General features: G+C 44.0%; 2 protein-coding genes across 2 annotated transcripts; one reads left to right on the top strand and one right to left on the bottom strand.

The window, feature by feature from the left end:
• Nucleotides 1-3139: 3139 nt before the first annotated feature.
• On the top strand, nt 3140-5424 carry LAJ45_07663 (uncharacterized protein; the record flags this gene model as incomplete). Its single annotated transcript, XM_046117219.1, has 9 exons — nt 3140-3200; nt 3252-3787; nt 3853-3967; nt 4034-4289; nt 4353-4452; nt 4524-4633; nt 4689-4902; nt 4954-5095; nt 5162-5424. 9 exons carry the CDS (start codon nt 3140-3142, stop codon nt 5422-5424), a joined length of 1797 nt encoding a protein of 598 aa, XP_045969515.1.
• Nucleotides 5425-9244: 3820 nt separating this feature from the next.
• On the bottom strand, nt 9245-10970 carry LAJ45_07662 (uncharacterized protein; the record flags this gene model as incomplete). Its single annotated transcript, XM_046117218.1, has 6 exons — nt 9245-9555; nt 9612-10191; nt 10268-10460; nt 10531-10585; nt 10744-10756; nt 10869-10970. The coding sequence occupies 6 exons, from the start codon at nt 10968-10970 to the stop codon at nt 9245-9247; spliced, it is 1254 nt and encodes a 417-aa protein (XP_045969514.1).
• Between the last annotated feature and the right edge of the window lie 4051 nt (nt 10971-15021).

Raw genomic sequence — 15021 nt, 5'->3', positions numbered from 1 at the left:
AGTTTGCTTAAGGCGGGAGCAAGCGAATCTTCACCCCGTCCCTTCTCCAACTTTCGTTATGTGTGCGCTGTGTCGCGATCGGTGAGGTGTTTTATGGGCGACCTCGGAATCAGCCGTGTACTGATATAACCGGTAGGGTGATAGCGATGTTAGCGGTGCTGGCGATAGCTATGTAGATTTTTTTGAATATCGGGTTCGTATGTGATGTGATGATGCTGAGCGTAGTAATAGAGGTTTTCATGAATTTCGTAAATTCGTAATGCCACCTGAGAAAATATTTTTCGTAGTACCGGCCCGTACAGGCAGGACTTGGGTGTGATGAGGCCGGGCGTGATGAGCAGCTTTATGTTAACCCCCCATTCTTGCATGTACATACGTACCCTATTTAAGAGCACTGCATGTATCGGCTTCTATGATCCAAGCAAGAGCCACAAGTCACAGCAACCGATAGTATGGTAGGAGGTCACCAACAGCTTTACAACACGCTAATACTACTCAGTAACAACCCAATTAACACGAAACGAAGATTAACGTTAACGTCGTTTGCTGTCGATTTCCTTCGCGCCAGGAATCTGAGACGTCGACCCTGGGGGCCGCGATAAAAACAGAACAAAACATTTGCTAACCGCCGCTGATCATGGCCAGCGATTGTTTCCGTGGATGGAGGACATGTGCCGCCGTTGATTGAGATGCCATCTAGCTCTCCGCAAAGAAAAGCGGACAGTGATCATGATGGTAAGGTGGCAAGTATACAGCCCACTTTTACCTTACAGCTTGGTCAATGGATTGAGTCGCGAAAGAGGCGAATGCTGATGGCGCATAGAGTACATATTATACTCTGTCCACAGATTTAGTTGACCCGAGTTACGGGAGCACTAAAGGAACATGCAACGAACCTACATACATCCATAAATCGATTCGGAATTTTGGATAAATGGACTGCCATTACCCCAAGGCTTTTCCATTTAAGCTTCATTACTAAATTACACCTCGCAACATGCCTTTTTGTCACCCCACCGTGTGCACCGCAACATTTTTAATCACCGTGGCGAAATCGATCGCAAGCGCATGTCACTAGACCACATTCCTGGGCTTTGAGTAGGGATTGATCGTTCCTTGCTTTTGCCTCTTTCTGATTTTCGCCGCTCCAGTCCTGGATACTTTACATGTTGGCACGCGTGTCGAGGGAAAGAGAGCCAGTGATTGAAACTCAGGAACAAGCCTCCTAACAAGAGCTAGAGCCCGAGTTCTTCCAGCCATCTAGAAGGTGCCACGGGTATGATGGGGTGATATGTGATTGGCATGATATTCGAATGAGCACGCTACTCTACGTGGTGTGTAGGGATGCGTAGGTGGGCTTAAATCGATCCCATGTAGGTAACTTTGGCACTGTAGAAGGCTCATAAAGACCGTGAAGAAGATTCGATTTAGAACTCAGTTAACAGCTTACGAAAAAGAGCTACAGATGCCAGATACAATCTTTTCACCCCCACCCCACACACACACACACACACACACACACACACACACACACACACACACACAGTACGTACGTACCATTATTATCGCACTGTATTTGTTTCTCCGAGAGCGTTAGCTAGCTTTACCGAGTGTGGCAGTTTCTGCATTCTAATTCGTTTTTCTTTATTTTCTGCCTATATTCAAGCACATTGGATATTTCAACCAATCCTCCTTCCGAAAGCGTTACGCATGAATCATCGTGCATGTAGAGTAGCTACAAAAGAACGGGTGTGCATTTGGTGCAATAGCCAAGCCACAGTAAAAACCCAATGGCAGACGTAGTACCTACATGTGTGCATGCGTTGCATGGACTGAATGATAGACAGCCCTTGGACGGATGAAACCCCCAAATTCTCAGCCTGGCCTGTGCACACACTGGGTACTAGCTACATACATGTACTTCCAGGTCAACCTGATCAGGATGCTATTAGCTTAAAGAGGCAGGCTGTGAATACATAGTTCGAGGTCCATTCGGACGTCGTCCGGACTGTAGGCACTCTACCTTCATGGCTGTGTAACTTAAATACCTACTTCTCGCAACCTACTGTGGGCATGCATAGGTATATCATGCAGTTTTCGTAAAAATCTGTCTTGTGATAGTTGAGGTCCGATTATATTAGCATGCACCATGCCATAGGCCAACCCGAACACATCAAGATCCAGGGTATTGACTATTAAGTTAGGCTCGGTAGATAGTATTCACTACTCGATGATGTTCCTGACCACTGCAGTATGAGAAGTTTCGCACTTTTCAGATAACTAAATGAGCACAGCAGATAGATATCGACCAAGCTGGGAGAGAAGTAAAAATACCTATTTTGCTCAGTTGCGTTAGGATATGTGTCGGAGTCGATCGAGTGTCTGTCCAATGAATGGGCACCGACTGATGTCTTCTAAGCTGGGTATCCGCTTAGTGCCGGCACGCTTTTCTGTGAAACCTCCAATTGTTTGATCTAGAAATAAGTATCATACTATGCCTGATTGGTTTTCAAGCGTTTAGAGCACGAGACGTCACGTTAAGCGCGCGCGGCAGTCCCCAAAACCGCGAAACCGCGATGTGCTGACCTAAGTGTTTTATCTAAGTTTCATACTCTGGGCTGTAGTGGCCTCAGGCTCTGTGTGGTAGGTTGTACTTACCTCAGCACAACTCTCTCCCTTCTTAGAGCCAGGCGACGTTGATGCGACGTCTAAGACCGAAAACTTTTTTGCGGTCACATCACGCGGCGGCAGCGTGGAATTTTCCGTATGCAGCTGCAGGTAGAGTCTGTAAAAATGCGAATTTTCGATCTGAAGAGGTTCCACTTGTATGTGCATATGCTGTTTGCTGTCGGTCAATCTTGAGGTGCATATTATGTTTTCTTTTTCATATGCATAGTGAGTAAGAAATTATATCATGATCAGCATGCAATTAGGAGTGCCTAACTCCATGCGCACTATTATGCGCATTTAACCCCAAGAAAATATAAATATTTATTTACATGACTTTGCCTGGTAACTGGGGCAGCCAAATCCCCCTGAGCTGATCAGACAGTTAAGCTTGACGTCGTCACGTCGCTGTCACCAAGCGGCGGTATCATTAACGGCCTTAGGTTGAACTTCCCACTACCCCCCGCTCCAAATGGGCACTCAGACCAACGAAGTCATTGCTGTAGCCATCGACTTCGGCACCACATACTCTGGTTTGTAACGGCTTTCCCGACCCAATACAAAGGCTAACTGGGTCTAACAAGCCGTCGCCTTTGCACAACTCAATGTGGAAAATCCCATACCAATCCAAATTGGCGACTGGCCAGGACAGGTTGCTGGAGGCACCAGCTACGCAGTCCCCACTGTGGTGGTCTACCCCGACAAAGGTGGTCCCTCAGTTTGGGGGTTTGAAGCCGAGAACTCTGAAGACAAACTGTACCCGAAGTTTCGGATTTTCAAACCCTTCATAGAGCCGAGTTCTATGATCCACTATCGAACTCCGCCGGGCATCACACTGAAAGATGTTGTGCATGATTATATTCAAGGATTGTATGATCACCTGATTGAACACATCACTGGGAAGCGCATCTATTCGCCAAATAATACAAAGTTGGATATCCTATTGACTGTTCCGGCGGCATATTCGAATTCTACCGTGGAGAACTTTCGAAGGATTGTGGCGACTACGGGAATTGGGAATCATACTTTTGGGGTCAGGTTGACGGAGCCGGAGGCGGCAGCTCTTTACACTGTAGAGTCAATGGGTTTGAAACGGCCCGAGGATATTCCTAGTTGGAAGGTAAAATACATGTTTTTACCTCACACAAATATTCATGGTCATTTGGATCTTACAAAGTTATATAGAAAAATGACTGCTTTATCGTTTGTGATGCTGGCGGAGGAACCGTCGACATTGCATCGTATACTGTCCTAAGATTGAATCCAAGCATCCAGGTTGCACATACTGGTGTAATATCAGGTTTGATCTCTCCCTACGCTCATCTCTAGAAGAAAACACAATCGAGTTCAAGCTAAATATATACAGGCAGCTACTGCGGATCAACAATTATTGATAGAGAATTCACTTCTTATATAAAGCAGGAGATAGCCGATAACGCCAAGACTAGACCGCTAATAGAGCGTCTAAATAAAGATTTCATCATTGAAAAGGAGCGTTTCAACAATAGCCTTGATGAAGAGTCTTTCCACATTTTCTTCGGCAACAAGGATCAACTTAAGGGGGTTTTCGGCGACGAGAAGATTAAACTTGAGTTGAAAAACGGTTATCTTTCTATTTCTCGGTAGGTGTTTTTTTATAAAGGGTGGTTGGTGGGGGGAACTATAAACTGATGAAGGCGCTGTAGAACACAAATGCACGGCTTTTTTGCGAAATCCTTGAATGAAACCAAAGGTCTGCTTGCTAATCACATTAAGCAATGTGCGGCCGGTGGTTACCGGGTGGGCGTATGTTCAGAGTTTTCTCTTGTATAAATAATGGGTTTAATATCTATACTAATATGATATTATAACCAAAGGCTATCTTCCTCGTCGGCGGGCTCGGATCTTCGCCGTATACTAAACAACAGGCTGAAGATTACGCCCAAGAAATTGACTTTGAAATTCGGGTTTATCAACCCCCCGATGCGTATGTGCTCTACATTCTCTTAGCCCTAAAGCATGCTAATGATTACAACGCACAGACAACAAGCGGTAGTACGTGGAGCTCTTACTAAGCAAATTCAGATGCTTAAGGAACTTGAAGATCCTGTGCAGTCGCGGCTTTGCAGGAAACATTATGGGCTGGTCACGATGAAGCCTTTCAGTGAGACAACACATTTTGACTATGAAAGATATGTGGACCCGTTGACAGGGAACGTTCTTGCAAAAAACCAAATTGAGTGGTTGATACGTAAAGTATTTATTTCCATAGGGGCATGTCGAGTATAAAAGCTTACTGAAACACAGAATGAGTCCTTCAGCGGTGCAAATGAAAAATGTATCGAGAAGGTTTTTAAGAGGGACTTCCTCCCCTCAAAGCTCGGCTACCGTTGGAAGGAGGTTATTGTCGAATGTTCCCACGACAATCCACCGTTCCGTGTTGAACCTGGTAAGGCATCCTTCTCCGGTGGGTCGTTATTGCAAAAATCTTACATGTCCTTTCAAATGTGTGCAGGTGTTACGCAAGTCTGTACTCTGGTCCCTGACCTCACTAGTTGCCAAGTTCGTGAATTTGAAAAGATCAAGAAAAAGAAGGGGAATCCCTTTGCCTTCAAATCGAGCAAATATTATCATGCTAGGTATAAAATTAAAATATTTATCGGGAGCGTAGGTGTAAGGTCAGAAATGTTTTATAGGGACGAGCCGAGACCTGACCTGATGGCTGTTTTGTGGCCTGAGACAGAGGAGAAGAAGGAAAACGATGAAAGATCTAACTAGCTAGAGCCTTTTCTTCTTGTTTTTTTTTTTTTTTTTTTTTTATATACTTATATTATACACACGCTCCAACTTTTCACTGTTGTAGGTACCCTACTATATATTCATTCAACTATATGATAATCACTTTAAACTTTCCCCTGCTCCGCTTGTACTTTGAAAACAATATGTTGAAATACAAAGTCTTCGTGCAGACTTCATAACCTAACAAGGATATTCAGGTTGCCTGAGTACCTACATAAATCTTTCCCGGTTATTATTAGCAATGACTATAGGAAACTGCGGTATTTCTACCCTGTGTAAGATGGTGTACCTGCATACTAAGACAGCCATCAATTCTCAGGGGTGCTTTAGTATACACAGGTAGGCTTTTTTTTCCATGCATGTGTACCCAATACCTTGCCTCAAATCGACGTTGACCGTACTTACTCAGACTGTATCCTACATACCTAGTCCAAAAAAAAAAAACCCCTCCAATAGATTTGCGAGGACTAAGGACATGACCACAAAGAAACCAAAAGGATACGTCCTCCGTGGACATGACTCGAATCCATCATCGATCCATGTAGTTAGTCTGGGACCCTGCGTTTTAAAAGTGTGGCATAGTAGACAGGGTTATGTGGCGCCTACCAGTTGGCTTCTTGGCCTTGGCAAGGATCAAATCGTTCTGTGTCATGCCAGTGATACATGGTGACTGGCAGCTACGTAGTTTGAAGGAGGCTTTTTAGCAAAGCCGCAGTGTTGTCACCAAACAAGCGTGGCGGATGGATTCATGTAGTATATCCTCGAACCCTTCAATCCCGATCTTCACTTGTAATCAATCAAACCGAGTGATATATGATGTCTACGGATAAAATCACTAACCAAGATTACAGCGTGTACCAGTTGCAAGCTGTCCGGCCGCGGGGCTGATGCTCTGCGCCGTTATATGCACTCCACCAGCTGAAATATCCATCTATGGGATCCAATCACCCTAAACTATACGCGTATGATTGACTAGTCTATGTGCCAATGCTCGGTGTGCATGCAAGTGAGTTCGAATTCACAGGGCGTTATTTCTACCGGGAAGCCCTTATGCGCGGAACTTTCCAGAATCCAGTACTATTGGCAGGTTAGGGGACTTCAGCATATTCTTTTTTCCGATAGCGAACGATCTACCAATCTTATTCTAGACCAGGCCCATGTACCGGTCTTGATATAAATGGCCCTAGATCAGTTGGATTACGTTGGAAATGATAACCAACGCTATCATTCAGTACTGTTTAGCTTGATCTCAAACTAGAAAAGAAGATTTAGGCCGTTGATTCAGCCTTGTTTATATACTTTGTGTGGACCATTTGAGGTTTGGAATATTACTCAAGGCAGCGTCAAACAAAAGATTTTCACCAGCCAGGTCAGCTACATACGCAAGACAGCAAACGTTCACATGTATCCTCCGCCATAACTAATATAGTACCTCTTCCCATTTATAGGGGCAGTCATTTTAAGTTTGTGTTTCTGTATGAATTGAAGGAAGCTTGGTCCCATAATTGTAAGTGTCGAGTTGATGCGTTGGCTAGCTAAGTAACCCTTTCTTCGAGAGCATCTGAGCGAGAAACTTCTGCTGGCTTTCATCTAATAATGAGACAAATGTTTTTTGTGGGTGGTACATGATGTATATAATATAAAGCTCAATGCGAAAATTCAGGAAGATGGCATGGTACAGGTAATCAACCCGGTTGAAGAAGGTGCGCTGTCATGTCACCCGCAACATATGTATGACAAGACAATTAAATACATGTAGAAAGACAACACAGGCCTCGTACAAGTGTGGGTTGCCTAAAACCGTTGGATGTACATTAGGTCTCCAATGTATAGTTAAACAAAAATCAATCCGACAGCGCAGCAAAAGAGTAAATCTATGAGCCTCATAGAAAATGTCGCGAACTATACGTACATGTATTCAACAACCTGGCATATATTCGAGCCTATAAACCTTTTTTTCTCTACAGATGAATGGGGAGTTCTCATACGAGATGATATTTTACATGGGCACGTGCAATATATATACATGTGGTCACGGGGTTTAAAGCTGCTAGTTATCCTTTGGGTCTTCCGAGTTCGATTAGAATTCCCAGTGTTTATAGTAGATGCACGGATGCTAACTTGAGCGTGAGCATAATTTCGATATAAAACAATCAAGTTAAAACATATTACATATACTCAACATAGAGCTATACCATACGCCTTTGATATGACTGGTACAACTGGGCCCGGCCAGGGGCATTTTTAGTTCTTTTTGAGAGTATGGCTCAACTCACTCTGACGGATAGGTGTATCAACATTGAATTCTCTGGCAGAAATCGATTTTTAGCTCGAAGCAAGCGGTGATTCAGGGTCTTGTGACTTTTCTATAGTTGCTTATTTTCACGTCACTCAAGCTGGCATGCTTATCTACTATAGTGAATCGAGCCATGGTAGGTGTTGCGGGCCGTTTTCTCTGAATACTCGATACTGGAACACAAACTCCTGCCTAGGCCAGATATAATTTGTTTCGGCGCACACATATATATATAGCATATATAGGTATTCCCATGGAGTCCACGAAAACGTTTAAGTCCCTTTTTTTTGACATATATATACTCACGCATTAATTAAGCCCTGAGAATTATAGGACTTATTGACGTGCGAGTATAGCTACTATGGGAATTGTGTTATGAAATCATTTCTGTCTCTTAAAACCCTTCACCAATGACCATTCACCTGATCAGAGTGGAGATGTTTAAATGAGTGGTCGAAGGATCTATTTAACACCTGTGCTAAGCTGTTGAAATATGGCTCCCGAGCCTAGGATTAAATGTGGTTATCACTACGAACCACCATATGTCACATTATCGTAGCCTAAGGGCTGCATAGCATACAACTAATGAATTAAACAAAGAAAAAGAGAAAAGAAGAGGGGGAAAAAAAACCATAGTTATGTCACTCTGTTGCATACAATAAATTTAAATGACAATCATATGTCACTATGGTGTCAATAGCTATAGGAAATGATGTCAACAGCTGGATATGTAGTCTAGTATATCAAGAGTTATATTTGAATAAGGACACATGCACTTATTTTTACTGTAGTACTGTATGCCGCTCGACGGATCTAAGATGTCAACTAAGCAGTTCATATTTCTCACAAGCTGACAGTGCGGATGCGAGTGACATACTGTGAACCAGAATTATAACTAGTTAAACATGACGTATGACGTACACCGTCGCAATGTTAACAATCAACTAAGTACACAATATCTCATAATAGTTAAACCCGAACTCGTCTCTCCCTGCTGTTTATCGATAAGAAAAAAAGAAAGAAAAAAGACTGCAACCGTTTATTGTGATCCGTTCCTTTAAACAGAAGAAGAGGTGAAAGGTAAATGAGAAGCAAGAACCTAGTTAAAAGTAAAAATAAGAGATAAAATAGAACCCGAAAAGAAAAAAAGAGATAAAGAACCTTGCCCCACCCAGTACCAGGCCAAACCTGTATCAAGATCAAAGCAATTCCAAACAATAAAACCTACAGAAAATGAAATGATAAACGGAGGAGGAGGCCCATGGAATAACATAGTTGGCTTTTAGTGTAAACCGACCCCAGGCTGTTGTGATACCCCTTCTTAACGTCCCACCCCGGAATACTATTGCAACGACAAGCTACGCCACCATGAAACCCAGCACGAAATACAAGATAGACAAGATAGACCAGAACCGTTGCATCATAATTCCCCATTTTCTCTAACAAAAAGAAAAGAATAGAAAAAGGAAATAGAAAAAGAAAGATTTCATTGTACATTTCAATTTACTGCGACGCACACTGGACTCTCTCACCACCCGGGTGACCATCGTCCTCTTCGTCCATACCTTGCGCAGAAGCCTGCACACGTGCTTGCTGGCTTTGATCAACCTCCTCCAAGGCAACATCGTCTACCATGGCATCCGGTGGGATTTCAGGCAGATTCCTTGGTGGTAAGATAGTTTCGAGAAGAGCAATTTGCTCTGGGGTGTTGAAGTGGTCCGGAGGGAATTTCACATCGAATTGAATGTAAAGGTTACCATGATCGTGATGACGGTATGATGGCATACCTTGGCCACGTACTACTTTGACGGAACCTGGTGGGTGAATTAGCTATCTGAAAGACTGGTATTTGAGGGAATGTTGGGCTTACCTGGACTAATAACTTCACCAGGAGTGATGGATACTGTCAACCAACGCTCGTCAAGATGCTCAACGGCGATAGAGCCACCGGCCAAGGCGGTGAGTAGGTCGATTTCGGCGTGATAGTAGAGATCATCTCCTTTTCTTTGGAATCTTGGGTGAGGCTTTTGCTCGATGACAAAGATGACATCTCCGGGAATGATATCTGGGCCTTGATCTCCTTCCCCATTGAAGGTAATCTTTTGCCCATCTTGCATACCCTTATCAACGTGTACGTGGAGAACCTTGCGCTCGGTGATAGTCTTCTTTCCGTGGCAGCCCTTGCACTTATCCTTCTCCTTGATGATTTCTCCGTCACCGTTGCAGTCCGGGCAAACAGTCTGGAACCTCTGGATCATTGGTCCCATCTGGCGCATCATGGTCTTCATACCCTGACCATTACAACCGGTACACTTCTTGACTGCGCCTTCCTTTCCGCCGCGACCTTCGCACTTGGAGCACAAGACACTCTTTTGCAGTGCGAGCTTTGAGACCTTACCCTTGTAAAGATCTTCAAGAGATACCTTGTGAACATGGACGATATCCCGGCTCTGTTCGACATTAGTCTTGCCTATTTCGCAATATATAGATTCCGAAATCAATGGGGAAATAGGGAAAGGCACTCACCCTCTTAGGACCCTGCTGCTGCATTCCGCCTCCGCCGAACATACCGCCCATACCACCACCCATACCACCGAAGAACTGAGAGAATAAATCCTCAGCAGACATTCCACCCCCCATACCGCCATCACCAGACAAGCCCTCCTCGCCATATTGGTCGTAGACACTTCGCTTCTGGGGGTCGGACAAAATTTCGTAACTATTACAGTTTGTTGGCCCAAAATATTCACCCCCCAAAAAATTAGAAGATAATAAAAGGGCTAGCTTACGCATGACCAATTTCTTTGAATTTTTCAGCTGCCTCAGGATTGTGCGCGTTTTTATCTACAACATTGCAACAGTTAGTTCTCCGTGCTTCGTAAAGAAGGAAAGAAAGAAAATGAAGCAAGAGGGAGAAAAGAACTCTTTTTCCTTTTCTCCTCTCTTCTTCTCTTCTCTGTAGTCGTGCTACGGGTGAGGGTGGAAGATGTGTTATCGCGTACCAGGATGATATTTCTAAAACATGTACCACATTAGTTTCCGGGTAAACAAGCCTCGAGAGGTTTCGGGGTCACATGAAACGAGAGGCTTGAGCCCTCTGGATTATAGGGAAAGAAAAAAAACTTACCATAGCAAGTTTTCGGTAAGCCTTCTTGATTTCGGTTTCTGTTGCAGAGGCCTCGATCTCGAGGACCTTGTAGAGTCGGTTCTTCTCTGCCTTTTGCGACATGGTGTGTGGTTGTTACGGGATTAAGATAAAAAAAAAAAAAAGTATGTATGGTATTGAAGTCGGTTGAGAACTATCTCTCGGTTCCGACGTGCGTCAAGTATATGATAACGTCTTTTTGTTGGGGATAGAAGGCTCTATCGATAGGAGGAGTAGCGCGGGGGAGGGGTGAATTGAATGGTGGGGAGGTTGGCTCAGATGTACGTTGTTGTTGTCGCGGAGAAGCAGACAGAGGTGAGGGGTGTCGAAACGAAGCTTGAGAAGACAAATGGGGGGTTGAGAGAAGCAGAGAAGAGAGGGGGGAGAGGTGTCCTTCCTATGTATGCAGAGAAGTGAAAGAAAAAAGAAGTGGGCCCTTGACTTTCTCTTCCTCTCTCGACTTGAGGCTTTGGGGCGGGTGGGAGAAGTGCAGCCGGCAGAGTGCCGAAAGAGGTTAGTGTGCTACCCAAGACTTTCCATCGCTTTCCAAAGACCTCCAGTCGTTCTTTGCTGTTCCATCAGCCTCATCAACAATCATTCTGTCGATTGTTTTCTCCGTCATCTTTTGGCCTTTTGATAATAAGCAGCTCCGAATAGCTCTCAAATGCGTTATATGTGACAAAATTCTATGTTAGATCACATAGTCTACTGTAACTACAGTACCTTTCTGTATTTTACGTGTAACTACATATGTATTTTTTTACATGTGTCATCCCAACCATCCTCCCCGCACTTCAGGTTTGATGTGAAAGAATTTTCTAGGTCGACGTCGTTTGTTCATCTGCTCCGCGCTCCCAATTCCTAGGATCCTATGTAGCTCCCTTTGCATGATTCACATCGTTGTCTCTCGCCCTGGGCACATCTGATAAGCCACATAATCAAGATCTGAGACAACTACATGTATATCGGCACTGATAACGGAACTCTTTAACCGACACTGACAACGACAATCTTCATTGACAAAGTGCCCTACAAACCTTTGAAAACCGACCTCCCATGCTCCAATGAAATAACCACTTGCCAATCTAACCTTCATGTCCCTCCGCTCGCTCACTCCCTCATTCTTACAATCCACCGGTAAAGGGATCTGGATTCTGGACCCTGCAGATGTGGGTATCACGGGAGTGGTGTCAAGAATTTGCCACAATTGGCAATCCCTGAAAAACCTTGCGGATCGCTTACCAGCTGGTGTGTCTGCCCGACCCACTCAGGGTAAAAATCTGCAAGATACTGGGCCGGGGCCGATGATGACGATCTACTGTGTCGACCAGGTATCCAACTACGAGTGATAATGAGTGACGAAGATGGGTTTTGAACTGCCTATAAAGCTTTTATAAACATCAGATAAGAAATTACTGTCTCCTGGTGTTAGGATAAAAGATGGTAGTTTGTCCTACTGTGAAGGCTGTGATAGAGAAATACCTAGAATATGCTCCACAGCCTACTTGCGCAGTCGTTTGGAATCGTGGCTTAGTTAAATATTAATTTGGCAGTTTCCCTTTGGGTACAGGCATAGATCAATTAATGTAATAGGGCCCCAGCTGATAGGTCTAGGTAGCACTATTGAGATAGGCAACCAGCCAAGGCTGACACCCCGAAAACTATTACCAAGTATCGCGATAGCTTGACTAGGCTAGGCTATATATCCGAGTGATCGTTGATGAAGAGCCGAAGCTACATGTATCTTTAATTTATAAGCGGTTAGAGTATTGAGCAGCGATACCCTTACGGAATATGAATATTGTGTCGCTGTTGCGGTGTCTTGGCTTTATCAATTTTCGTTGAACTCAAATATATCCTATGGGGCATGGCGAACCGAGAAACGTAGGACAATTTATGTAGATATAAAGATGGGCTCTGAAGTGATGCCTATCCTTGTTGGTTCATAGTTCCCGTCTCCTAAGATTGGAGGATGATAGCCCTTGGCCTGATGAAAAAGACCTCAATGAAACTAATATACCTAGGCTGTGTAAGTGCATGCATGTGTCGACCTACGTTAGCACTTTCTACATAACCCTTTACTTGCTTTACCAACAGCTAAACACTTAAACAGATTCAAAAACTTTGTTAACTTGGGTGAGACGCAAAAGGTGTGTGGAGGTGTTTATTAATACCACGATATTTTCACAGAGGTTGATAGTCGGCCGAGCACCCAAATACCATAGCAATATAGGAATATAGGCCCTATTACCATATTAGTATTTATTGTTGATCGAATAAGCTTTGAGGGATATTGAGACACACTTGATCCGCCGAAGACAATGACTCTGGCGAGAGTTGTAGTGATAGTGTTTTTGTATTGCTTTAGAGATTGTGATGGGAGTATATGGTTCTGCTTTCATTATGTTCTTTGATATTGATTGAGTTTGTCAAGTCACATGCTAAGCATGTTCGATGGAACTGAAGTATGAACAGATGTTTTCTAAATAGCATTAGTAGGTGCGGCTCCCATGGCCCCTCCATGCAGAACCACTACATGTATCTTCTGAACCATCCATAAGAGGGTATCCCTTAAGCTGTCGATGCTGACCCCCCTATAACAGAGGAATTAAATTTGTATGAGAGATCTATTATTTGATAAGTGAGATAACGGGATCTGTTAGTAAAGCCACACCGAATTTGCTTTTTTTTTTTTTGGGGGGGGGGGGGGGGTCAGCATTTTCGCGACAGCTTAAGGGATAAGAAGATGGCAAAACAGACCACCTAGTGAACTCTGGGCTCTCCTTCGTACCCAATACTAGAGCGCTCTTCTGACTCTTGTAAAATCTCCCACGCCGTCCAATCCACTGTTTCCTATAAAGCTTGTATTTGTCTGTGACTGCAGAAGTAGCCCATCATTCTTGTTACCTGTCGTGGAAACCTCGTAGAGCAGCTGAATGTGGTCATCCTTCTGAGGCTTACTTGCAACCCAGAATTATGTCTCAGTTCGAGCTCCAGGTGAGGGCGCCGGTCCTAAGGGTTCTGCCCACAATATCGGATGAGGATTCTAAGGTAAGGATGCTGAGGTAAGGTTGGCGGAGCATTTCTTCGAGAGCACGAGGTTCACACCCTTCCTCTACCATAGATGTGGGAAGGGTTTATTTGATTCGCCGATTTTGGTATTCTAAGGGGCTTGGTGATAACCGTGGTGTGGACCCCACGGAGCGGCGGATACGATGTAGGATCTGAGACCAAATCGAGTGATAGCGTGTGAATATATGAGTCGACCGCATAGCATCCGGAAGGCCCCTCACGAATATGTATTCATTCTGTTATAGGCTGTTAAAACCTAACTAAAAGATTGTGCAAAACTTGCACTTTGTTTTTTATCAGGGATATAGCTGGCGGGGAATGTCCGAGTGACATATCATGACCCCATCTCCACACACGTCCAGGAATACGCACAACATATACTCAACTTCATAATAATATGTTACCAGTATTACAGACAGGTGTTTAGACTCAGTTCCAGATGTGACCACCCTATTTCACAGCCTATGTCTACGTGTAATCAGCTAGAACTTCATGGTCTTCCCTGCCCGCTCTCACACCATTCAATCGAGTTAATTTTTTTATTCTATTTTTTAGTATTTATTTTGAGGCCAAGCCAGGAACAGCACTCTGTTCAACTTTCAGTAATTTACACTTTAAGACTCGGAAGAGAGACGACAAGAAACGGATAGGAAACGAATATGAGGAGGAAAAACGCCATTGAAATGTAAACCACATCCAGATCAGATCTTATGCAATACATACCACCACTAACACCACCGTCACAAGTAGTGAATAAGTGAATCGGGGAGCGCAGATAGTGAGTCCAGACATGCCATCTCTCGAGTGGTATGCAGGACAACGGGAGAGAGGGAAAGAGGAACAGAGAGTAAGACAGAAGGCAGAAGAAATAAATGGACAGTAAAAAAAAAGTAAGCAATCACAAGAAAAGATACAGAGAGACGCTAACACCAATACCAAATCAATAAAATAGCAAAACCGGCCCCCGATCCCTCTCACCAACCGATCCACCAACCCACCCAACCCAGAGCCAGTCAATCAGCACAGAACCCAAATCCCAATCCGATCGTCTAAAAACCACGCC

This window comes from Morchella importuna (assembly GCF_003444635.1).
Source record: "Morchella importuna strain M04M26 chromosome Unknown Morimp01GS025, whole genome shotgun sequence".
Classification (NCBI taxonomy): Eukaryota; Fungi; Ascomycota; class Pezizomycetes; order Pezizales; family Morchellaceae; genus Morchella; species Morchella importuna.
Note: the sequence above shows the minus strand (reverse complement) of the source record. Positions and strands in the feature narration are given on the sequence as shown.